The sequence below is a fragment of the Vigna radiata genome, chromosome 7 (genome assembly GCF_000741045.1).
Source record: "Vigna radiata var. radiata cultivar VC1973A chromosome 7, Vradiata_ver6, whole genome shotgun sequence".
Classification (NCBI taxonomy): Eukaryota; Viridiplantae; Streptophyta; class Magnoliopsida; order Fabales; family Fabaceae; genus Vigna; species Vigna radiata.
In genome coordinates this window covers 16,297,222-16,317,782 of record NC_028357.1, presented here as the reverse complement: position 1 = coordinate 16,317,782, position 20,561 = coordinate 16,297,222, and the positions used below count along the sequence as shown (strand labels likewise).

At 32.1% G+C, this 20,561-nt stretch overlaps 2 protein-coding genes across 6 annotated transcripts; both read left to right on the top strand.

Annotated features, from left to right (window-relative positions):
• Positions 1-3,201: 3,201 nt before the first annotated feature.
• On the top strand, positions 3,202-12,455 carry LOC106765823 (putative hydrolase C777.06c). Of its 3 annotated transcripts, none has more exons than XM_022783190.1 (10): positions 3,202-3,493; positions 3,748-3,886; positions 4,072-4,199; positions 7,911-8,058; positions 8,148-8,253; positions 8,984-9,042; positions 10,730-10,765; positions 11,520-11,629; positions 11,815-11,876; positions 12,118-12,455. In XM_022783190.1, exons 1-9 carry the CDS (start codon positions 3,339-3,341, stop codon positions 11,870-11,872), a joined length of 939 nt encoding a protein of 312 aa, XP_022638911.1. In that variant the 5' UTR covers positions 3,202-3,338; the 3' UTR covers positions 11,873-11,876; positions 12,118-12,455. The 3 variants fall into 3 exon arrangements, with proteins under 3 accessions (XP_022638911.1, XP_022638910.1, XP_014506057.1); XM_022783189.1 differs by having other exon boundaries at positions 12,111-12,455; XM_014650571.2 differs by lacking the exon at positions 12,118-12,455 and having other exon boundaries at positions 3,203-3,493; positions 11,815-12,084.
• Positions 12,456-16,349: 3,894 nt separating this feature from the next.
• Positions 16,350-20,033, top strand: LOC106767892. Of its 3 annotated transcripts, none has more exons than XM_014652855.2 (3): positions 16,350-16,815; positions 17,328-17,393; positions 18,750-20,033. In XM_014652855.2, exons 1-3 carry the CDS (start codon positions 16,639-16,641, stop codon positions 19,245-19,247), a joined length of 741 nt encoding a protein of 246 aa, XP_014508341.2. In that variant the 5' UTR covers positions 16,350-16,638; the 3' UTR covers positions 19,248-20,033. The 3 variants fall into 3 exon arrangements, with proteins under 3 accessions (XP_014508341.2, XP_014508340.2, XP_022638909.1); XM_014652854.2 differs by having other exon boundaries at positions 17,310-17,393; XM_022783188.1 differs by lacking the exon at positions 17,328-17,393.
• The last annotated feature ends 528 nt before the right edge of the window (positions 20,034-20,561 follow it).

The window sequence follows — 20,561 nt, the reverse complement described above, 5'->3', positions numbered from 1 at the left end:
GAATCCGATGCAGTGCCTTCCCACCCAGCAAGAACATATGTGAATTTCATGTCAAAATCACACGCGGCGAACACATTTTGAGTTGGCCAATCTTTTCTTCCTCGAAATCTCGGGGCATCAGATCTTGCCACCTTCACACGAACATGAGTACCGTCTATGGCCCCCAAACAATCCTAAACATAAAAACAGGAAGAGATGATAAAAGTGTAAAGTTGTCATCATTCTTTCATTTAACAACATGAGCAAATGTTTTGAAATCAGTACCTTAAAGTACGGGTAAAATCGATTGTTATTCAAGATATATGGTTGAACCTCATTTCCTGAGGGTTGAATAAGAAATTCAGATTCCAAACTTATTACTGCACCCAAGACATTGTGAAAGTGTCTGCTAACCGTCGAGCCCGANCGATGGAAGAAAAAACCTACACTTCGATTCTTAACATTATGGCCAATGATATGAAGAAATTGAGCCACTTGTTGCTCCACTGTCGACCGAATTGTGTCNTTAACTAACCCAGTTGATCTTACTCTTTCACAAAGTTTAATAAATGCCTCTGGACCCATCCTAATAATGTCGCGAGACCGATTTGTGTGCACTAGATATGACATTAATTTCTCCCTACGACGATCTCTTTCTGGTAGGGAAATACTTACAGTACTGGAATCACTCCAGTACATTTCCAAGATACTCAACGCGTGTGCAACAATGCATAACATTGTTACCGCAGCTAAAGNAGTNGTAATTTCTAAATGTCTTCGTATAATTGATATAATATTGAAATCTACGCCAAGCACATCATCATCTATATCTTCAGCCTCCAAAGATGATAAATCTAATTCTTCTTCCATCTATATTNACTTAACCAAATATACATAGTATAATTAAAATCATACATTCACTTATTCATTAAACAGACCTCATTCATACATGCATACATCAGATGTTCATATAATAAACAATTATTATACTAGTATATACATGAAATAAATATTATACATTAAATACATTATTACATTACATAAACATAGAAAATTATACATTGATATACTATGATATAAAAAACAATAAACAGAATACATTATATTTTAATTATTGTAATTATTCTCCCATCTATATTTACTTAACCAAATACATACAATTTCACAACTTAAACAAAAGTTTATAAACACAATATCATTAAATTTTAATATACATATAATCATTTACTAATTATAAATATTCATGCAATTAATATAATAATTAAACAAAATACATACATGAACAACAAAAAGTACACATTCATTCTTATTAATTAAATAACTTAATATGAAACATACCTCTTGAAGTCACTTGAAGGTTTCAAGCAAGATTAGAACCAAGATTTTTTTGCAATACTCAACTGCCAGNAACGCTTATATCCCAATAAGAAACTGCTTTCACTTCTTAATATTGAAATAAAATTACTCACAATACCAAAACCAACCTGTAAAAAAAAATTACACGAATAAGTTACAATGTATACNATGCTTTAAAATATAAATCAATTTTGTACAATATATTTCACAATTTTATACCAAGAAATGCCTCTTTTGGAAGATGACCAGATCCAGAAACTACTACAAATACCCAAAACACTTCTGCACATAACAAAAATTTGTGTTATTCTCACCACGAAACCATGAAGCACATGCAGTTCATGTAAAAAAATTTTCAGTAATTGAAAGTGCACAAAGAAATCACTATACTTAGTGCAAATCTGAAAGAGTAGCTGACCAGATGGACCTTATAAAAACCTGCAAAACATAAAAAATGTTATGGTTAGTCTGCTGCAAAATAAAGGCTCTCTGGTTCAAGTCCATGTTAGTCTCGTCAACAATGTTCATTTCCTTCATAAAGTGATAAAAAATATTCATCAGATGGGCATAATCAGAAGCATGAGATCGCGGTCGCATCGCGTCGTGCAGGAGCAAGAAGAGTGTGTTCGTGACAGCATGAGACAGAGTTGTTGGGCCAACATGCCCCAAGAGCTTCTCCAAGAGCTTCTCGGGTATGCTCAAATCGTTCCAAAACGTTGCCTTAAACGTCTCCCTCCATGGCACCCATGCACGAAGGAAGGGACGACCATTAATGATCGTGTTGCTGTCGGGACTGAGGATGGAAGGAAGCCACCGCGAACAGCACAGTTGAACCGGAAACAATAGCTGCAACGACGCCGGCACAACGCTGCAAACGCTGCAAACGCCAGCACACTTGCCTAGATCCGGATACCACATGCGCGATCCGGATACGCTGCATGCGAAATTCGTGAAGAACTTGGATCCGGATACGGCCAACATGTATCCGGATATGCGCCCTGAAATACTCCTTCACGTTGCTGGATCCGGATACCAGCGTCTTGTATCCGGATACCACCACTGCAACTCCTTCAGCTTCTTCCATGGCGTCTTCTGCATCTCTCCGTCATCGTCATCCATACCCTTCTTCCTCCTCCCATGCATGGCAGTGCCCTTATGAGTACCTGTAACAACGCATGAAAGAATGGAGCGAACCTCACCTCTGCTCGTCGTCGCCAACCGAGAACGTTCACCAGCCTCACCTCTGGTCGTCGTCGGCACCGAAAACATTCACCACACGCGCATGGAGTTCTGAAGTAGTGTAGGTCTCATGTAAACAGGCAACAGGGTTAATACACAAACCCAACTTATACAAGCAGCGTGACCTTGCTGTTTTCAATTTGAAACTATGCCAGGATTCTCTTTGCAGTGCATGCAGTGAAAGGTTTTATCACACAGGGAATCTGGCCAGTGCAGAACGCTGCAAAAGGATGGTCGAAAAGAAAGAAGGGCACGCCGATACAGGGATCACATGGGTGCAGTGCAAACTCTCGTGAAAGCACAGTGTTGATTTCTATTTAATTTTTTTTTTATGGTTCAAATGCTTCTTTTAAAAGATTGGAATTAAATTGATAGCAGAGGGTATTACAGTCTTTGTAATACAAATCATGGCAAATCGTCTCAAAACAGCGGGATACAGTTTTGAGCTCCATCCCGCAAATCAGCGGAAAAGAATCAGCGCAAATCAGCGCAAATTCTTTTAAACGAACACGGTGCATTTCTTAATTCTATCCGCTCAAATCGTCTCCTACAGTAAACACCTCCAAACGAACAGAGGCTTAATTTATCTAACTTGGTCTAGATACCGAAATCTCTTTCCATTTTTTATTTAAAATCTTAGTGGAAAAACAGAAAAGTTTAGGAAGGTGGAAGAGACTTTCCCTCCTACACTACACACTAGTAAACTCTTAGAGATAGTTTTTCTCCACACGTTTCATTCTTCCGTTTGTATTCTATTGTGGAAAATGGCGACGGAAATGGAATCGGCATTGATATTTCTGGGAACGGGAAGTTCGGGATCGGTTCCCTACATGAGTTGCCTCATTGAACCTTCAGATCCGCCGTGTTCTGTTTGCACTCAATCCCTGTCTCTCCCACCTCAATCCAACCCTAACTACAGGTACCTCACTTCTTCACTCCCAACCTCTTACCAACTTTTATCATTACTCTTTCAATCATCTACCATTTTGTTTACACTTCATTCAATCATACTAAGTTTGTTGACTTTACCGTAAATTCTAAGTTATCTCAACCTTGATTACTGATTGGTAGACGGGGTAGAACTTTAACTTTAGCAATCCGTAGAAATTAAGCTCAATTCCAGGGACTGAATCGAGCTCTTTCATTGTATGCATTATGGACTTGCCTTTGCAGGTGCAATACCTCTCTGTTAATCAAATATTACTCTCAAACCGATGCCACTCACAAATATATATTGATTGATGCTGGCAAGACCTTCAGGGAATCTGTACTTAGGTGGTTTGTTTTCCATCGCATTCCCAGAGTAGATTCTGTCAGTCGCTCAACTTCCCTTCTTTGTTTACTGTGCGTTTTTGGTTAAATTTTTTAAATTTTAGATTCAATACGAATCTAACTTTGTATGTGTTCAGTCAGGTGTCTTATTTTGTTCCGGATGGAGCTTTCTTTGGTGATTCTTCCCTAGTGCAATACATTAGTTAACTCTTGCTTGATTTGCAGATTCTTTTGACTCATGACCATGCTGATGCAATCCTTGGATTGGATGATATTCGTGCTGTGCAGCCATTTAGTCCCACAAATGATATTGATCCCACCCCAGTTTACTTAACTCAACGCTCAATGGAGAGGTAAACTAGAACTTTCTCTTTGATGTATATTAGAGTAAAATATAATTACATATAATATACAATCTGTTATTTAGTTTCCAGATATTATATATATTATATATAATGTTTGTTATAGATAATCAGTTATTATATATTTCGTTTCTAGATATTATAGATAATCAGTTATTTTGTTTCTCTTTCTATTCAGTCTATTAGTATGTTTGTTATTATATATAGATTTCACTTTTTCTACCTTTCTTTCAATAATATGGTATCAATAGTGTTATTTCCGCATTTATTCGCATAATGTTTTTGGTTTTTCCCAATGGATACCATGGATGAATCTAATCTTCCTTGCATTCACTCTTCCGATAATCTCAGCTTATGATATGATCTCGAGGGGTCAATGTAATTTTGAGTTTTTTTAATTTTTTTTTTTGTAGTTAGCCATGGAAAAAAAAAGTTATCCATATAATGAGAGTTAAAGGCAATATTAGTGGGAGTTAATTACTAATGGATATTAAAGATGAGAAATAAAGATCCATGCCAATCTCATCTTATTATTCAAAGCTAGGATCAGTTTGGGAATCATCGATTCAACTAAAGCCTACCCATACATGTACCTGCAACGACATCCAACCATGGTGTGACTATGATCAAATGGAGTATGTTATGCACTTTCTCATGGGTCTTAATGAAGCTTATTCTTCGATCAGAGGTCTTAATGGATCATTTTCCCTCTATCACCAAGACATTTTCTTTTGTTATTCAAGAAGAGAAGTAGAAGGACATTCTTAGTCAGCCAAAAGTGAATCTTCCCATGCATTCGTAGTCAAGAATTATTTTGATTTTATGAACAAGAGAGGTAGACCTTTGTGTGCTCACTGAGGAATCACCAGTGATAGCAAAAATCAATGCTATAGGTTGGTTGGTTATCCACTCAACTACAAAAGTTAGCATTCATTTATCAGATGTCTCTCAAGACACTAGAAATTTTTTTTCCTCTTTTCAACTTACATCACAACAATATCAACAATTGTTGAATCTCCTCTAGGGTCAAACACCAAACCTCACATTACTCATAGTGGTATTATTATATCTACTTTAGAGGCTAAACCTTTTTCTAATGGTTGGATTTTTTGACATTTCTATTAATCATTTGCTTAAAGGTAGTTGGATCATTGGTTTAGGTGTTAGTACTCATGTAAATCATTCTGTTATATTTTCAATCTTACACACATGTCAGTGACATAATCCTTATGTTTTCCAATCAATTTTTTATTCCTATAGTAGCTATTGGCATTGTTCAACTTTCTTGTACGTTGATGTCTCTTTGACTCAGAGAAAATATACTTTATCTTTGCTTGATGAGATTGGTTTTCTAGGCAGCAAACCAACTACACTACCTGTTAGGATTAGGATATAAGGTGGGAGGTAATGTTAGGGGTTGGAAAGGATATGAGAGAAGAAAGGATAGAAGGAGAAGGGGACCGAACGGTGAGATAAGGTGACCGAACGGTGGAAGATAGGGAACAACCAGGCCGAACCAAAGAAGGTGAGGAGCGAATTGGCCGAACAGTAGACAACAGGGAGTAACCAGGCCGAATCATGGAAGGCAAGGAGCGAGTTGGCTGAGCGGTGGACAACAGGGAGCGACCAAGCCGAATGGTTGGAAGCAACGAGGAAGCATCCTAACTGCCACAACGTTTAGGATGGGTAGGAAACTAATTAGAGTAGTGAGAGCGTTATTCTGAGAGGATATTAAGCAAAGGATAATTAGAGTAAATAAATATATATTCCAAGAAAATATACAATATAAGATATTTATAATTGATGATATATGCTAGGGAAATATATAGGGGAATATTTACATTAAATATAGAGATATTTATATTAAATGCAGATATATTCTAGGGAAATATTTAGTGAGATATGGGTGGGAAATAATTAGTATAAATATAGCTAGAGTCTAGGGTTAAGGGTATGCTTTTGATTTGTGTGTCTTGTAAAGGAGGTTATGCTCCAGGATAATTGACGGAGGTTATGCTCTCAATTATTGTTTACTTTTGTTTATTCAGATATTACCATCAATAAAAGAAGTTCATTCGTTCAATTCCATTCTTTCATTATTCTTTTGCTTGTTTTGAGTGTGTGAGGTTGTTCTTGTTACGTCTTCTACTCATATATGTAACACTACCTGTGGATCCTAATTTAAAACTTAGTTTCAATGATGGTGACACTGTTGTAGATCTCTCTGTGTATAGAAGATTAATTGGAGACTTATGTATTTGACCATCTTCAGACCAAACATTACTTTTGTTAGTTCATAAGCTTAGTCAGGACATGCAGAATCCATTAACCACACATTTAGCTTTAGTACATCACCTGTTAGAGAACTTTAAGTCCACTTTAGGTCAAGGTCTCTTTTTCTCAACTAACAACAAATTTCATGTTTCAGCATATGCTAATGCAGACTGAGGCAGATATCTAGAAAATCAACAACTGGTTTTTTTTTTTTCGGTGATTCTCTAATTTTCCGCAAGTCTGTCAAATAAAGTATAGTGTCCAAGTCTTTAATAGAATCAAAATATCTTGCTTTATTTTCAGTAGCTGGTGAAGTATTTTGGCTACAAAGATTACTCATACATTGTTTAAGTTTCAATAGACACAACTATGCTCTTTTGTGATAACATATTTGTTACACACCTTGTTTCTAATCCTTCTCACCATGAGAGGTCTAAACATATTGTTAGAATTATTGGTTAGTGTTTGTGAGCTGTGTGTATCTTAATGGTAGAATAATTACTAAGTCTATCTATGTTAGGACAGTTAGAAGGACTAAAGTAGGTAGTAGTGTGTTGGGTTATCTATAATGATTGTACCTAGCAGTCTAGGACAGTCTCTTGACCTTCCATCTCTCTATTGTATTAACTCTTTATCAATATAAATGGTAGAATATGAGAAGGGTCCATTAAGCCCTTCATTAATATATTTCTATTTTAATCTTAACACATATAGATATTGATTATCAATTCATTCGTAAAGTTGTTCAAAAGCAGCTCTTGACTCTTATTCATGTCAGAACCTAGCATTAAATAGCTGATATGTTCACAAAGGCTGTTCTTGCTATTGCCTTCAATCTTTTCATTGGCAAGTTTGGAACCATCAACATTTATTCTCCAAAGTGAGGGGGATACTAGACTAAAATATAATTAGATATTGTAGTATATATAATCAAATATTTAGTTTTTAGGTATTATAAATATTGTATATAATCAGATATTTAGTTTCTAGATATTATATATAATCCGTTATTTTGTTTCCTTTTTCTGTTTAGCCTGTTAGTATGTTTGCTATTGTATACAACTTTTAGTTTTCTGTAAATGATAAATTTGATTCAATGAATTATTTTATACCTTTCTCTTTTTAACAATGTGAGTTGGTCAAATATCCCAGGTTTGTGAGAAAATTGGCTTACTAAAATCCCAAGTGGAAACATTGGTGCCATGCAATTATATTTTGCTTTACTATGAGAAAGTAGGAGCTTTAAGGAAGCACTCACATCAGATGAGCTTTTAGTTTTGTTACAGGATATTGATAAACACAGTTTTTGCTTTGAAAATATTTCTGATTGCAGTACAAATCTTATGTCAGCATTATTCCCCTTTCACTTGATTTTATGGATGCATTTTTTTCTAGATAGTTGATTTCTTGTTTGCACATTTCCAACAGAATGGAAACGGTCTTTCCTTATTTGGTTAAGAAAAAACAGAAAGAAGGGCAAGAAATCCGAAGGGTGGCCCAGTTTTGCTGGAACATAGTTGCTGAAGATTGTAATCAACCTTTTTCTGCGTCAGGCTTAAAATTGACTCCTTTGCCAGTTAATCACAGCGAACTTTGTCATTGATGATAGGAATGCAATACCAGTTTTACATTACATGAACTTATGGACTACATTTCTGGATTTAGGTAATGCATGGAGAGGATTATATCTGTCTGGGTTTCCTTTTTGGTAATAAAGATAGGGTGGCTTATCTTTCTGATGTTTCACGGATTCCAGCTAGTACAGAGTATGGTGAGTTTTGATGTCATTTCTTCCCCCTTGGTCATATTTGCTACTTCATTAGTGCTATCTCTCCTAAACATCACTTGGTATATAGGTCATTATATGCTATTACATTTTCTCGTCTCACTTTTTCACTAAAAACAAAAATAAAATCATTTCTTCTTTTCTTCCCTTTGACCAAACTTTAAATTTGGATCATTCATGTGCAATAGGATGAGTTATTATCTGTCTGTTAATTAGTTTGAAATGAGAAGCTAAGAACATTTCCAACTGTCCTTTAAAGACTACTGAGAAATACCTTAATCTGTATTCTTTTATGATGATTATTGCCTTGCTATTCGTTGATAAGCTCTCCATTGAGGAACTAAATGTTCTCTGTATCACCAACTACTTCTACCTTCTGTACTCAATGTTCTCCATTAGAGGGAAAGTCTATATTAATGACAAAGTTAAAGAAAATACTAAACAACTAGTGTAAAGAAAGTATTTCAATATGATTTAGATCTCATCAAATATCAGCTAGAGTTAAGCTTCTAGACCTAAAATATTAACCTCGATGTCTTTATGATGATATATCATCCAGAAGAAGTAGTAAGTTCATGAATTTGTAGTCTTGTCTCTTCATTGAAACAATAGGTGGGCAGCTGGCACATCTAGAAGCTTTTGAAGCATTAATACATCAGTATAAAACCCTATGCAGATGTATGCTTTCTGACAGAAAAATGTCATTTTCCTACAGTCATTTCGAAAAATGGGGCTGGACAGTTGGATCTTCTTATTTTGGATTCATTGAAAAAGGTCAGAGCTCGCGTTTTAAATTGTTGATCCCAGTCTTTCTGTGTTTGTAGTGTAAGCATTGTTCTACAAAAGTTTTAGCTGTCTTTTCTCCGAGAGTAAACTTTTCCATTGATTTTCTAATATAAGACAAGCAAAACATCTTATTCACTAGTATATAATAACTTGATCTATGAAGAACATTATTACTAAACCCATATTTACTGGACTAAATGCATTGAAATTTGTGATCGCTTGAGGATTTCCGTAATTTTAAAATAAAACCATGTTTCTATCTACTGTTAAATTTTTTTTCAGTAACAAAATCTATTGGATGTAATAATGAAAATTTTGGGAAAAGAGTGTTTTAGTCCTTGTACATTTGGAAGAACTTGATTTTGATCCTTATCATGGCTGTAATTACCTTTAGATTCATGGAGGGAAAATGCTTTAAGAGAGAAATGCAAAGAAATAGACCTGTTGTTTAAAGCACATGAATACCGAAGTGTTAAAACTGGAATGGGAATTGCTAAGAGAGAAGGAAGAACTAATGGAAGAATGAATTGTATTATTCAAGAATGAAATTTAAGCACCAAGGACTTGGGAAGCTACCCTTATAAGCTAGATACTATGGGATTAGAATCAAACACTTAAATATTCTCTCAAATATCTTATATTGAACGATACGAGACTTAGGCGTCAATAGTACCTAAGTTCCTATCATGTTATCATCTTGTGAGCCAGTATTTTGGTGGTTTTAGTTTACAACACTTTGGTTTTTGGTTTACAACACTTTGTTCAACTTTCTTGTTGGTCAAAACCCTCTACCAGCCCATTGGTAATCCTTTTAAAGACATAGACTACCAACACTGCACAAGTCCAATGACTGAATGCTCCTCGTGCAAGTGTAATCTACTTCAGTTATCCTTTACTAGCCACTACTACCAGAATTATCATCACCTGTCTAAATGCGATGTTGGCTTTGTGAGGCTTTTTCCTCCTAGAATATACTCTTCATATAGTGGTCCAAATTAGGCCTGGAACAAGCAACTGATTCCTCACATCAGATTCTATGGGTCCACCAACTTTCTATTTCCTTTTTGATAAATAATGTCAGAATTTCCTTTTCTTTAATTTTCTCAACAATGCTCATCTGGTTGACTTCATTAGGACTTGTTTTTTGTGATTTGTTAAGAAGTGGATTTTATGCTTAATTCAACCTCATAAAATTGGCCTATAAGATGAGGTTTGCATCTACTGATATACTTTAAATTGACCTTATCTCTAGTCGATGTAGAACTTTCAACACATCTCAAACATGGGACTTGACATTAATGGGTGGTTCGAGAGTGAGTGAAACAATATGTTCAACAAATAACAAATTTCTCTAGGATAACAATGACTTTGATATCATGTTAAAAAGTGAACTTTAAGCCTAATTTAACCTTACAAAATCGGCTTGTAAGGTGAGGTTTGCACCCATTTATATATTTTAAATTGGCCTTATCTCTTGTGATAAGGGACTTCCAACATGGTTCATATTTTAATTTTTGCAAGTAAGCATGATTGTGTTTGTTCACCTTATTTGATGGATTGTAATATCTTTCCTTTTCTGATACAAAATTTTCAATTTCATTTTTCACTTATTTATTTATTTATTCTCTCAAAGATAGTGGTTTCCTCCTTTGATATTTCCTCTTTGTTACCACAGACCGGATCACACAATGTTCACTTTTGCCTTCCACAGGTAATTTTGGCTTTTTAAAAGAAAATTATGTTTAGACTTGTTATTATTGAGAAGTCTCACATCATCTAATGAACAACTCGCAGACATTCTGACCAAATCTCTAAGAGGGTCTAAAATTCAATTTATATGTTCCAAGCTTGGTGCATATGATTTATATGTTCCAATTTGAGGGAGAGTGTTGAAATATAATGTCTTTATTTTATTATTAGTATTTGTGTTAGAGTTGTGTTAGGGGCTTTCCGCCCTTTTATTTTTCAGAACTACTGTCTCCTATAAATATAGTAGAAGTTGTATATGACTAAGTTAATAAAAATTATTAGACTCTTCGTTTTCTCTCTAACTTCAAGTGTAATAATATAAATGTAGTAAGTAAAAATCAAAGTGTTAATTTATATAATTAGACAAACAAACAAATTAAGCATATAATTCATTCAAATACTATTGAACTTTTTAATCTTAAAAAGTATAAGGTGTCAACCTACATAATTAAAAGTGGTAAATAATCATGATGAAAAAAATTATAAAGAATTGTTGGTGGGTCACATGTCAATCCACCTCCAACATGGCTCGAATTCATTTAACCCACATGTGGTGTAGTGAGTTAGGATCAATTTAACTCATAAATTTCCAACTCAATCTAGTTCAAACCTGGTGACTCACAGGTTTGAGATCATTTGATAAATGCCAATTAGTTAAGTTGAAATTTGACAATTATGTCTCCGAAGGAGAAATCTCATTGTTTGTAATTTCACAGGCCCTTGAAACTGTGAAGAGGTTGTGTCCAAAGCAAACCTTATTGATTGGAATGACTCACGAGTTTGATTACTACAAGGACAATGAGTTTTTAATGGAGTGGTCCAAAAGGTAGTATACTTCTTTCCATTTGTCAAAATTGCAAAAGAAACTAATAAAAATGTAATTGTGATATTTTGATTCATAAAACTCATCAACAATACCATGGAAATGTTGTATAACTATTTACCTCAATAGTTTGTAATTGGTGGTGATATTATCATATTACACTGTTAATTGTACTATAATTGTGTTAGGGAAGGACTATCGGTGCAACTTGCTCATGATGGCTTGAGAGTTCCCATAAACTTATAGTAAGGTAATACTCATGAACTGGAATCTAAGTCTCAAAAAGTAGCATTGATAAATATGTTGAAAATTCAAAGTTTAAAAATTTGTTACTAGCTATGTAAGCAAGTCTGTCTGTCATTGTTTTCTGTAAAACACATTCTGTCAAGTATACAATTCTTTCCTATTGTAAGTGATGGTGAACATGTTATTAGAACTTATTCTTGACTTGTGAGTGATTCGTCATTGTTTTTCACCATTACATATGTGAGTGTCGTGACTGAGTGGAGTTCTTGGAGATTAATAATGTGCGTAGAAGAGTCTTGTGAGATCGCAATACTGTAACGAAAGTAGTAGAAAGATCAAGGTGCAACATGGCTGGAGCAAGCAATATTGTTCTCGGATCCTTACCTGTTTTCGATGGGAAGTTATTTGACTTTTAATTCAGATTGTTTAAAGTGATATATCATTGATAACTTATATTTTAAACTTTAAGCTCACCTTTTACCATAGTTATAGAAATGTACTATCTCTTTACCATAATGACCGTAGTTTTGGTCATCTAAAGAAAGAAAATTTCTAAATTGACTGATGTGCTCATCTTCAGTTGAAACGTTAATTTGTTTCTTCCCAATTTTTCTTCAAATTAATTACTTTGTCCGTAGTCATAGTAATACATTTATCGAAAAAGTGAAACTATTTTAGTTCAACTATTTTTAAAACATGTATTTATTATTCTTCTTTATATGCGTGAAAGAATCTAAAATTACAGTCATATATATTGGAGGAAGCAGAGAGAAATGTCTCCTCCCCCCAAAAAGACTTTTTCCTATGAATATTAGTTGTAACAGTGAAAATTGATTCCCGTATTAATGTTTTAAGATTATCTTGTTCCCCTACCATATCAAAGAATGAATTTTTGTACCCAAAATTAATATAAGAGATTTTTAGTTTTATATAAGAGAATGGACGATGAACTGTTATGGTGGTTTTCCTATTTTCCTAATTAATTTTGTTGAAGTTGTATTGAAGAACATCATATTAGCCTCCATGCTGAAAACTAATTAAGAATAATTAACATGCTCCCTGTATCTATATAAAGTGAGGATTTTTTATTTTGGTGTTTACTGTTTTCTAATTTTATCCTTAAAATATTTTTTTAAATTAAAATAATTTTAAGTGATTGTTTTCTTAAATTTAACTTTTTTTATTTGACTGGTATTTTGAACTTAACTTCTTTTTAATTATAAAACTACCTCCCAAATGGATAAAAACTATTTACACTAAATTATAAAATATATTTTAATTTTATAATTATAATAATAATAATGATAATAATAATAATAATAGTTCTTATTTTTTTTATTATCATTAAAAATATGAACATACATACATGTTAGTAACTTGTTAATGGAAATGAAACAAAAATATCATAAATTTGATGGAAGAATTTATAATGATTCATTTAAAAAACTATGTTATTTAGATAATTTAAAATAGTAGAATATGTTGAAAAAAATAATCTTAATAATAATATTATTTAATGTTTATATAAACATGTGAATCTTGATGGTAGAGGCATTTCAATTTCATTGTCAATGTAGTGTGAGATCACAGTAAGGGGACACGTCGATAGTTACTTTCAATTTCACATTTATGGATGTATATATATGTTCACAATAATAAGTTGAAAGGATTTAGAATTTAGAGTTTGAGTTATAATTATTTTTAGAACAAACTAAATCTAATTAGTACAATCTCAATAAAATAAATCTATTGAAGTAAAAATAAATTGAAACAATGAAGAGTGTAAATGTCTAATTTGAGTAGATAATAATTGATTAGCTTTTATTTTAAAAATCACTTTAAATTCTCTAATAGAAATATTCCGAGTTCATTATGAACACAACATGATTCAAGTCATGTTCCATTTTTACTCTGAGATTATAATTTTTTTATATTTCATTTAAAGCTTTTAATTATTTGATCAAATTATTTTGTTGTAAAATAGTTCTGTTTCGATAAGATTTGTGTAGGATTGAGAAACTTACCTTTTTTACGTGACTTTTTTAGAGAAGGTATTTGCAAAAGACATTTTTAAGTTAGGTGTATGTTGAAAGAGTTTCTGCTCATAATTAAATGTTCAGTAGATTGTTCAGAGTTCAAGATATATATCTTTGTGGTATTGCCTTATATTTATAGGTCACCTGATAAATCAATATAATATCAATTTATTTTTTTTCTCAGTTCGTTGATCAGAAATTATCAATTATTAATATCCTGAATCATTCTATTATGATATGCTAACAATTAAATTATTAGTCCAATTAAATTACTAGCTCATTAATCATAATTCACACACTAGTCTTGTTATGATCCAATATAAGTTACTCAATTTCTGATCTAATTACGTTCCAATACAGTCATAATGTTTTGCTAAAGCGATCGGTTGATCGCTCGGCATAGACCATGTGCCATCCAGGTTTAATTGTATTTTTGGTTTTTCAAGTATGAGAATAAACGTTTCTTGCATGCGTGTTGACCTATTTTATTAAGCCCTGTCCATGACGTTAACACGTGAGTAACTGTGTGGGTCTGAACGTGTAACAACTTTACATTCCTTTTGAAAGCTGTTTATGGTCTTCGGATTCTTCCTTTTCATCGACTTTCTCTTGCTTCGGTTTCCTTTCCAATAATTTATATTATTTTTTAATTACTAAACACAGGAAATGTTCAATTAATTTTTAAATGTAAATGTGTGTATTTTGCTTTTTATGAAGTATTAAATTGTTTGAGAGTATTGTCCCTTTTTTTTTTCAACAATTCCACTCTTGCTTCAATCTCCTTTCTTTGACCAACTAATCTACAAAAGGGTGTTGTTCCCTCCACCTCCCCAAATGCTTTTCCATCTCTCTACTATTTTCATTTATTTCAAAAATATTTTACACTTTCCCACTATTTTCTTTTATTCCAAAAATACTCTACACCCCCTACTATCTCAACAATCTTTTTCTTTCTCTCTCTACATTAACGGAGCATTCATATGGCTCAGATTTGAATTTGTGATATATTGCAAAATATAAAATTCAGAGAAAACTTCAATATTAGTGCTTCTATCACTTCCATTTTATATCAGTAGTAAATAATAATATGTTATTATTATATACTAATTATATAACGACAAAAAAACTAAATAAATTCAAAATATTTAACAAATAACTTTTCTTTTATGTTTTAAGTATTTAATAATATTTTTATATTATTTATCTAATAAATTAAATAGTTTATTCAAGTTATTTGAGTCGAACATGTATGTAAGTTAAAACATAATATAATATTAAAATTTATAGATATTAAATATAAAAAAAACTACATATATATAAACATTTTCTTGAAATTTAGAACCAAATTTTATCATTTATTAAGTAATTTGAAGAAAAAAATATATTGAACAATAAAAATAAGATTGAATCAAGTTATTTAAGGGAACATATCAGAAATTCAAATGTGAGACATGTAAATACTCCATTAATGAGCCATGTAAATGTTCTATTAATGCAGAGAGAGAAAAAGGAAGATTGTTAAGGGTAGTGGGGAGGTGTAGGGTATTTTTGAAATAAAAGAAAATAGTGGGAAGGTATAAAATATTTTTGAAATAAATAAAAATAATGGAGAGGTGGAAGAACACTTGGGGAGGTGGAGAGAGCAACACCCTCTATAAAATGAGTAGAATATCTAAATGAATTATGGCTTTTAAATAATAAATGCAATTTAAAAAATAAAAAATAATATTATTTTATCAAAATATATTCATGTACTATAATTTATATTTCAAATCATTAATCTAAAACTTGAAATTAATTTCATTTATGTTATTTTAATTTTTGAAACAAAATAATATATAAGACCAGACCGTGTAAATATATATAATCACTAAATCTAAAAACTGGAATTAATTTCCTTTTTAAATTACTTCAATTTAAAAAATACACATTTTTCTGATTTTTTCTTAAATTTTATCAATATATATATATATATATATATATATATATATATATATATATATATATATATATATATATATATTAAAAACGACCATTTTTAAATTTAAAGTTAGAAAGCTATAATTTAATTTTTTTAGTAATTTAAAATATTTCACGCTGTCAACAAATTATGTATTGACATATGTCTAAAATCAGTCAATATAAATAGAAACACTTATTACTAAAGAATAAAAATAGAAAGCTAAATGATTATTCATAAAGGTGTTACTCATTTCAATTATTTTTCTAGGTCAAGATAGAATTCATTTTATTTGAAGTACCAAATAATACTGGTTAATAAATTGGGGAAAAAATTGTAGATATCACATATATCTTTTACAAGAGATAATTCCATTTAATTTGAATAAGATTATTATTTATAGATAACAAAACTTTTGTTAAATATTTAACGTGATTAAAGTTAGAGGTTAAAAGCTGGGTTTTGGTACAATAATGCAAGCATATGAATGAGTCAAACATTTGTGAACGTAAAATTCCATGTTCCAAGTCACATTTATTTAAATATATTCGGTCGTTTCTGGCAAAGCAAAAGGAAATTGCCAGGTGAAGTGCTTCTCCAAAATTCAAAATTTGGAACAATTCTCGGAAGCAACCTTGGTATTTACTAAGTTCCGAGCATGCGTGTATTGTGCTTCACGACTCATGTTTGACAAAATGTCAGACAGAAAAATAGTATTTATAACCTTTCTTTCCAACGAAACATAGACAGTGTGTTTGTAGTGCAGAAGGATGAAGACATGCTCTATGGATTTTAAAAACAAAGATTTCGACATAAGTTTCTATGTTTTCAAGCCAACTGTAGAAATTGTTGACCATCTTGTTCATCGACTCCAACACTTTTCCTTACTCACTCAGAATCTTGGTTGTGTGCAAAGCTCCATATTTAGGAGCATACATGGAAATATGGTAAGTTCTTCTTTTCTTTCTCTAATTTTAAATTTTCTCAATTCAGTTTCAGTTATCTCTCAATTCTCTACTGTGTCCTTTCTTTATCCTTTCTGAATTCTATATATACACTCCAAGTTGTGTTGATTAACCTGTGAAAAAAAAGCTGGTACATATATATGCGCGTAGTAGTATATTATAATTAGATATATAGATTGAAATCTTATGCTAAAGTATTTTATCATCATGTGAGATTCATCAGGAATCCTAAAGTTAGAAGCACAACACTCTAAATCCTGATATTGTTTAGCATAAAGTTTTTCTTGGAACCAAGACGAGTAGATATTTTCAGATTAGGATTATTTATTTCAGTTGCAATAATCAAAAACTACTGTCCTTTTTATAGTGAATGTGTCACTGTAAATTACTCTATTACGTGTTGGTGCTAGTTCTTGCCCCCCACTAAGCATATCACCCTTCACTGTTTCTTTTCTTTTTCTGCACCGTGTTAAAAGGTCATGTCCTGTAATCAGATCATATGGTATGGAGCATGGAAGAAACGGTCCAGTGATGAAAAAGACAAGCTGAATGAAAATCTTGTAAGTTTGGTCCATATCCGTTGGACTGATTTCATTGTTTACTTTTTTTGGAATACTGAAATAGACGTTAAAGTACTTCAAATAGGTCAAAGACGGAATAAGTGTTGTTAATAAATATTATTCAATCATGTGTAGAGTTTCACTTTCAACATACCATGTATAATGCATTTAATGAAATGTGTACTGTTGAAGTAAAACTCCAAATTTAATTAGAGAAAAACACTTATTATGTGCTATATGTAAGTTCTGTTCTATAGTAATCTATACTGAAGCTAGAGAATTATGTTGCTGAACAAAAGAGTAATTATATATCTGAACCACCATTAAGTGAATATATGTTTATAAAAGAAAGAATTATTGGAACAAACCTTGGTCACCAAGTAATCTAAAATCCTGTCTGATCATAATGCACTGTTGCAGAAACAGTACTTGCAGCTCCTCAGCTATGACACAAACACCAACATCTGGAGATAGTGGTTAATAGTAATGGAAAAGGTGTATATTAGAGGATGAATATACTATAAACTTTGTATTTGAAAAATTCTTTTCAACACTATTTTGAAATGAAAATCCATACCATTTGGTTAGGATGAGCACACTCTCTTCACATGAGGAACAATTATGGAATAAAAGTTAGATAAGAAAAATTATATGTTTATAATCAACAAACTTCCAATGCTCATTTAGATGTATATTTTCAAAGACCTAAACTAACATTATTTTTTGAACAAGAACTCTAGATATCGACTCACACAGGTCTTGATCTTGTTTAAAAAAGCTCTCTGTAAGTAGTTCCAGGGAAGAAAATAATAAAAAATAAAATATATTTTTTTCATAACTTAAAATTACCTTCTAAAGTTAAAAATAAAAATTCTAAAAATCATATAAGAACTGAAAAAAATAGTTTATAAATAAGTGATGTAGTGTTGGTTAAAAGTTTTCTGAACAGCTTTTTCTACTTGATGTCATGCATTAGAGGCATGATGGAAAATTAATGTTATGGAATGGTTTTATACTTTCTTTGCACGACAGTATCTAAAACTAATTATGTAGCTGTAGTGAGTCAATGTTTCACTTTTGCAACAAGCATTCCACAGTTCAAAATTCATGTGGGATTAATTATTTTACACAGGAAGTGAAGATGTATTATAATACTTGAGCTAGACCATTGAAGTATTTATTTGTTATCCTATTAACAGCACACATGTTTTACAATTTAGATTTGAACTTTGTACATGGTGCAAAAGTTGTCTCAATTATATACATTATTTTGTCCCTATTACTAGTTAATAAGAGATCTGTGATAAAATGTTCTCAAATTCTGCTTCTTTTTTCTTTTTGCAATTCCCTCTGCAGCAATCAATGCTAGCCAATAATGTAACAGGAATGGCAGTGTTAGTTGAACATAATTTCCTTGATGCATATGCTGGAGAATCAAGAGATGGTTCTTTAACTGTAAAGTTCAGCACTGGTGACATAATCTCCATGGACTCAGTAGTGACAACTACTAGGGACCTTAATGACCTTTCTTATGCAGCACTAGCAATTTTTAGGTCTCGTTTTCCCAAAATAGATGGCATAGTTTCTGGCCTTTGCATGAAAGGCCAATGCTTACCATGTGTGGTTTGCATTCATGTGTGGCAGTCCCTACAATTTTGTTACTCATGGATTCTCCACCCAGACCATAGAAAGTGGATGATGCCATATCTTGAACGATTCTCTACTGAAATGAAGTATGATATTTTTCGAGTAGTTTATGTTAGTGGTGACAATGTAATGAATCTTCCCTCTGATTTTCCTCATAGGATGTTAGAAGACGAAGAAGAGAACACACAATACCTGATGCAACAATGAGAACACAACCTATGTTGCAAGGATTTGTATATTGTTGTATCCTTTTAGGTAAAATGAGTTCAATCATATTGAAAACTTAACTAAGCATGACTGTTGAGCTCATGTTTAAATTGATTTTGGAGTTATATGACTTTTGTTTATAAATATTATTATGAAAACAGTTAATAAAACTCAATATGAAATATGTTATGTAACACATCCACCTTTTTCTACTAAGGGTGACCTGAATGGAAATTTTAGCCCATCCACGTTACTCTGCAGCATTCTTATCGTGGAAGTTCCAATGATGGAGGTAAATCCTGTCATGGTCATTCATGACCATTACCTAAGGTTGAGGAAGCGAGAAATTTGTTCTCAAGAGGGCATTGAGATAGCGATATACTTAAAACTCTCAAAGGAAAACAAAAGCATAAATTTTCTCCTATCTTAAATCTCGACTACAAGGGAGTAGTTTTTGGATTTAATTGGTATGAATCTGAGTATACATCAAAGAACATCATCGACAAGTTTTTTAAATCCTTCAGCATAGGTAATGACGCTCTACCGCAAATAAGGTATACAAAAGACCTTCCACAATGATGATGATTTCACATATGTGTATGAATACTTCTTTCAGGAGTTACATGGTTTTTTTTTCCTTTGTCTAATTTTGAGTGTAGGATATGGACCAGATTGAATGTGATTCTTAGCCAATTTCGTGTGAATAGTTAGCCAGTTTCGTGTGAATAGCTTTCTTATAAACCTTTCAAATTTTGTGTCAATACCTTCAAATTGTCCCCATAATAATAAAGTCCATGTATTTCTTTCAACTAAGCATGTTACCGAAGTTGAATGTGTTGAGTACAACTTGTGTCTACTCTCTGGTCATTTAAAATCAATTTAGTTGATTGTCATATGCAACATCTATTGGAGGGTATCTTATGTAGCTTGATCACTGTCATTTTCATAACCAAAGTAAAGACTAAACGTTTTTAATTTAATAATCGATCGTTCAACAAGAGATTAAACCATCTAACAAGAGAATACACAATCCAATATGAAGTCCAAAATCAAACTATGCATAAAAGCTTACTATATTTTAAATATAGATTGGGTTAGTCAACCCAATGTCTTCTCCTTATGAATTTAATTACAATCTCAATAAATCAGAACTTAAGGACGTCTACAAAAGCAAAGATTATAAAGAACAATAAAGTAAAAGAAGGGTTGTTGTTACAGATGACGCTAAAATAAGTAATTCATCAATTATAATATCATTATCACTCATCCAGTTTCTAAACAGATTTCAATTAATCAAGTAAGTGTCAATCAATT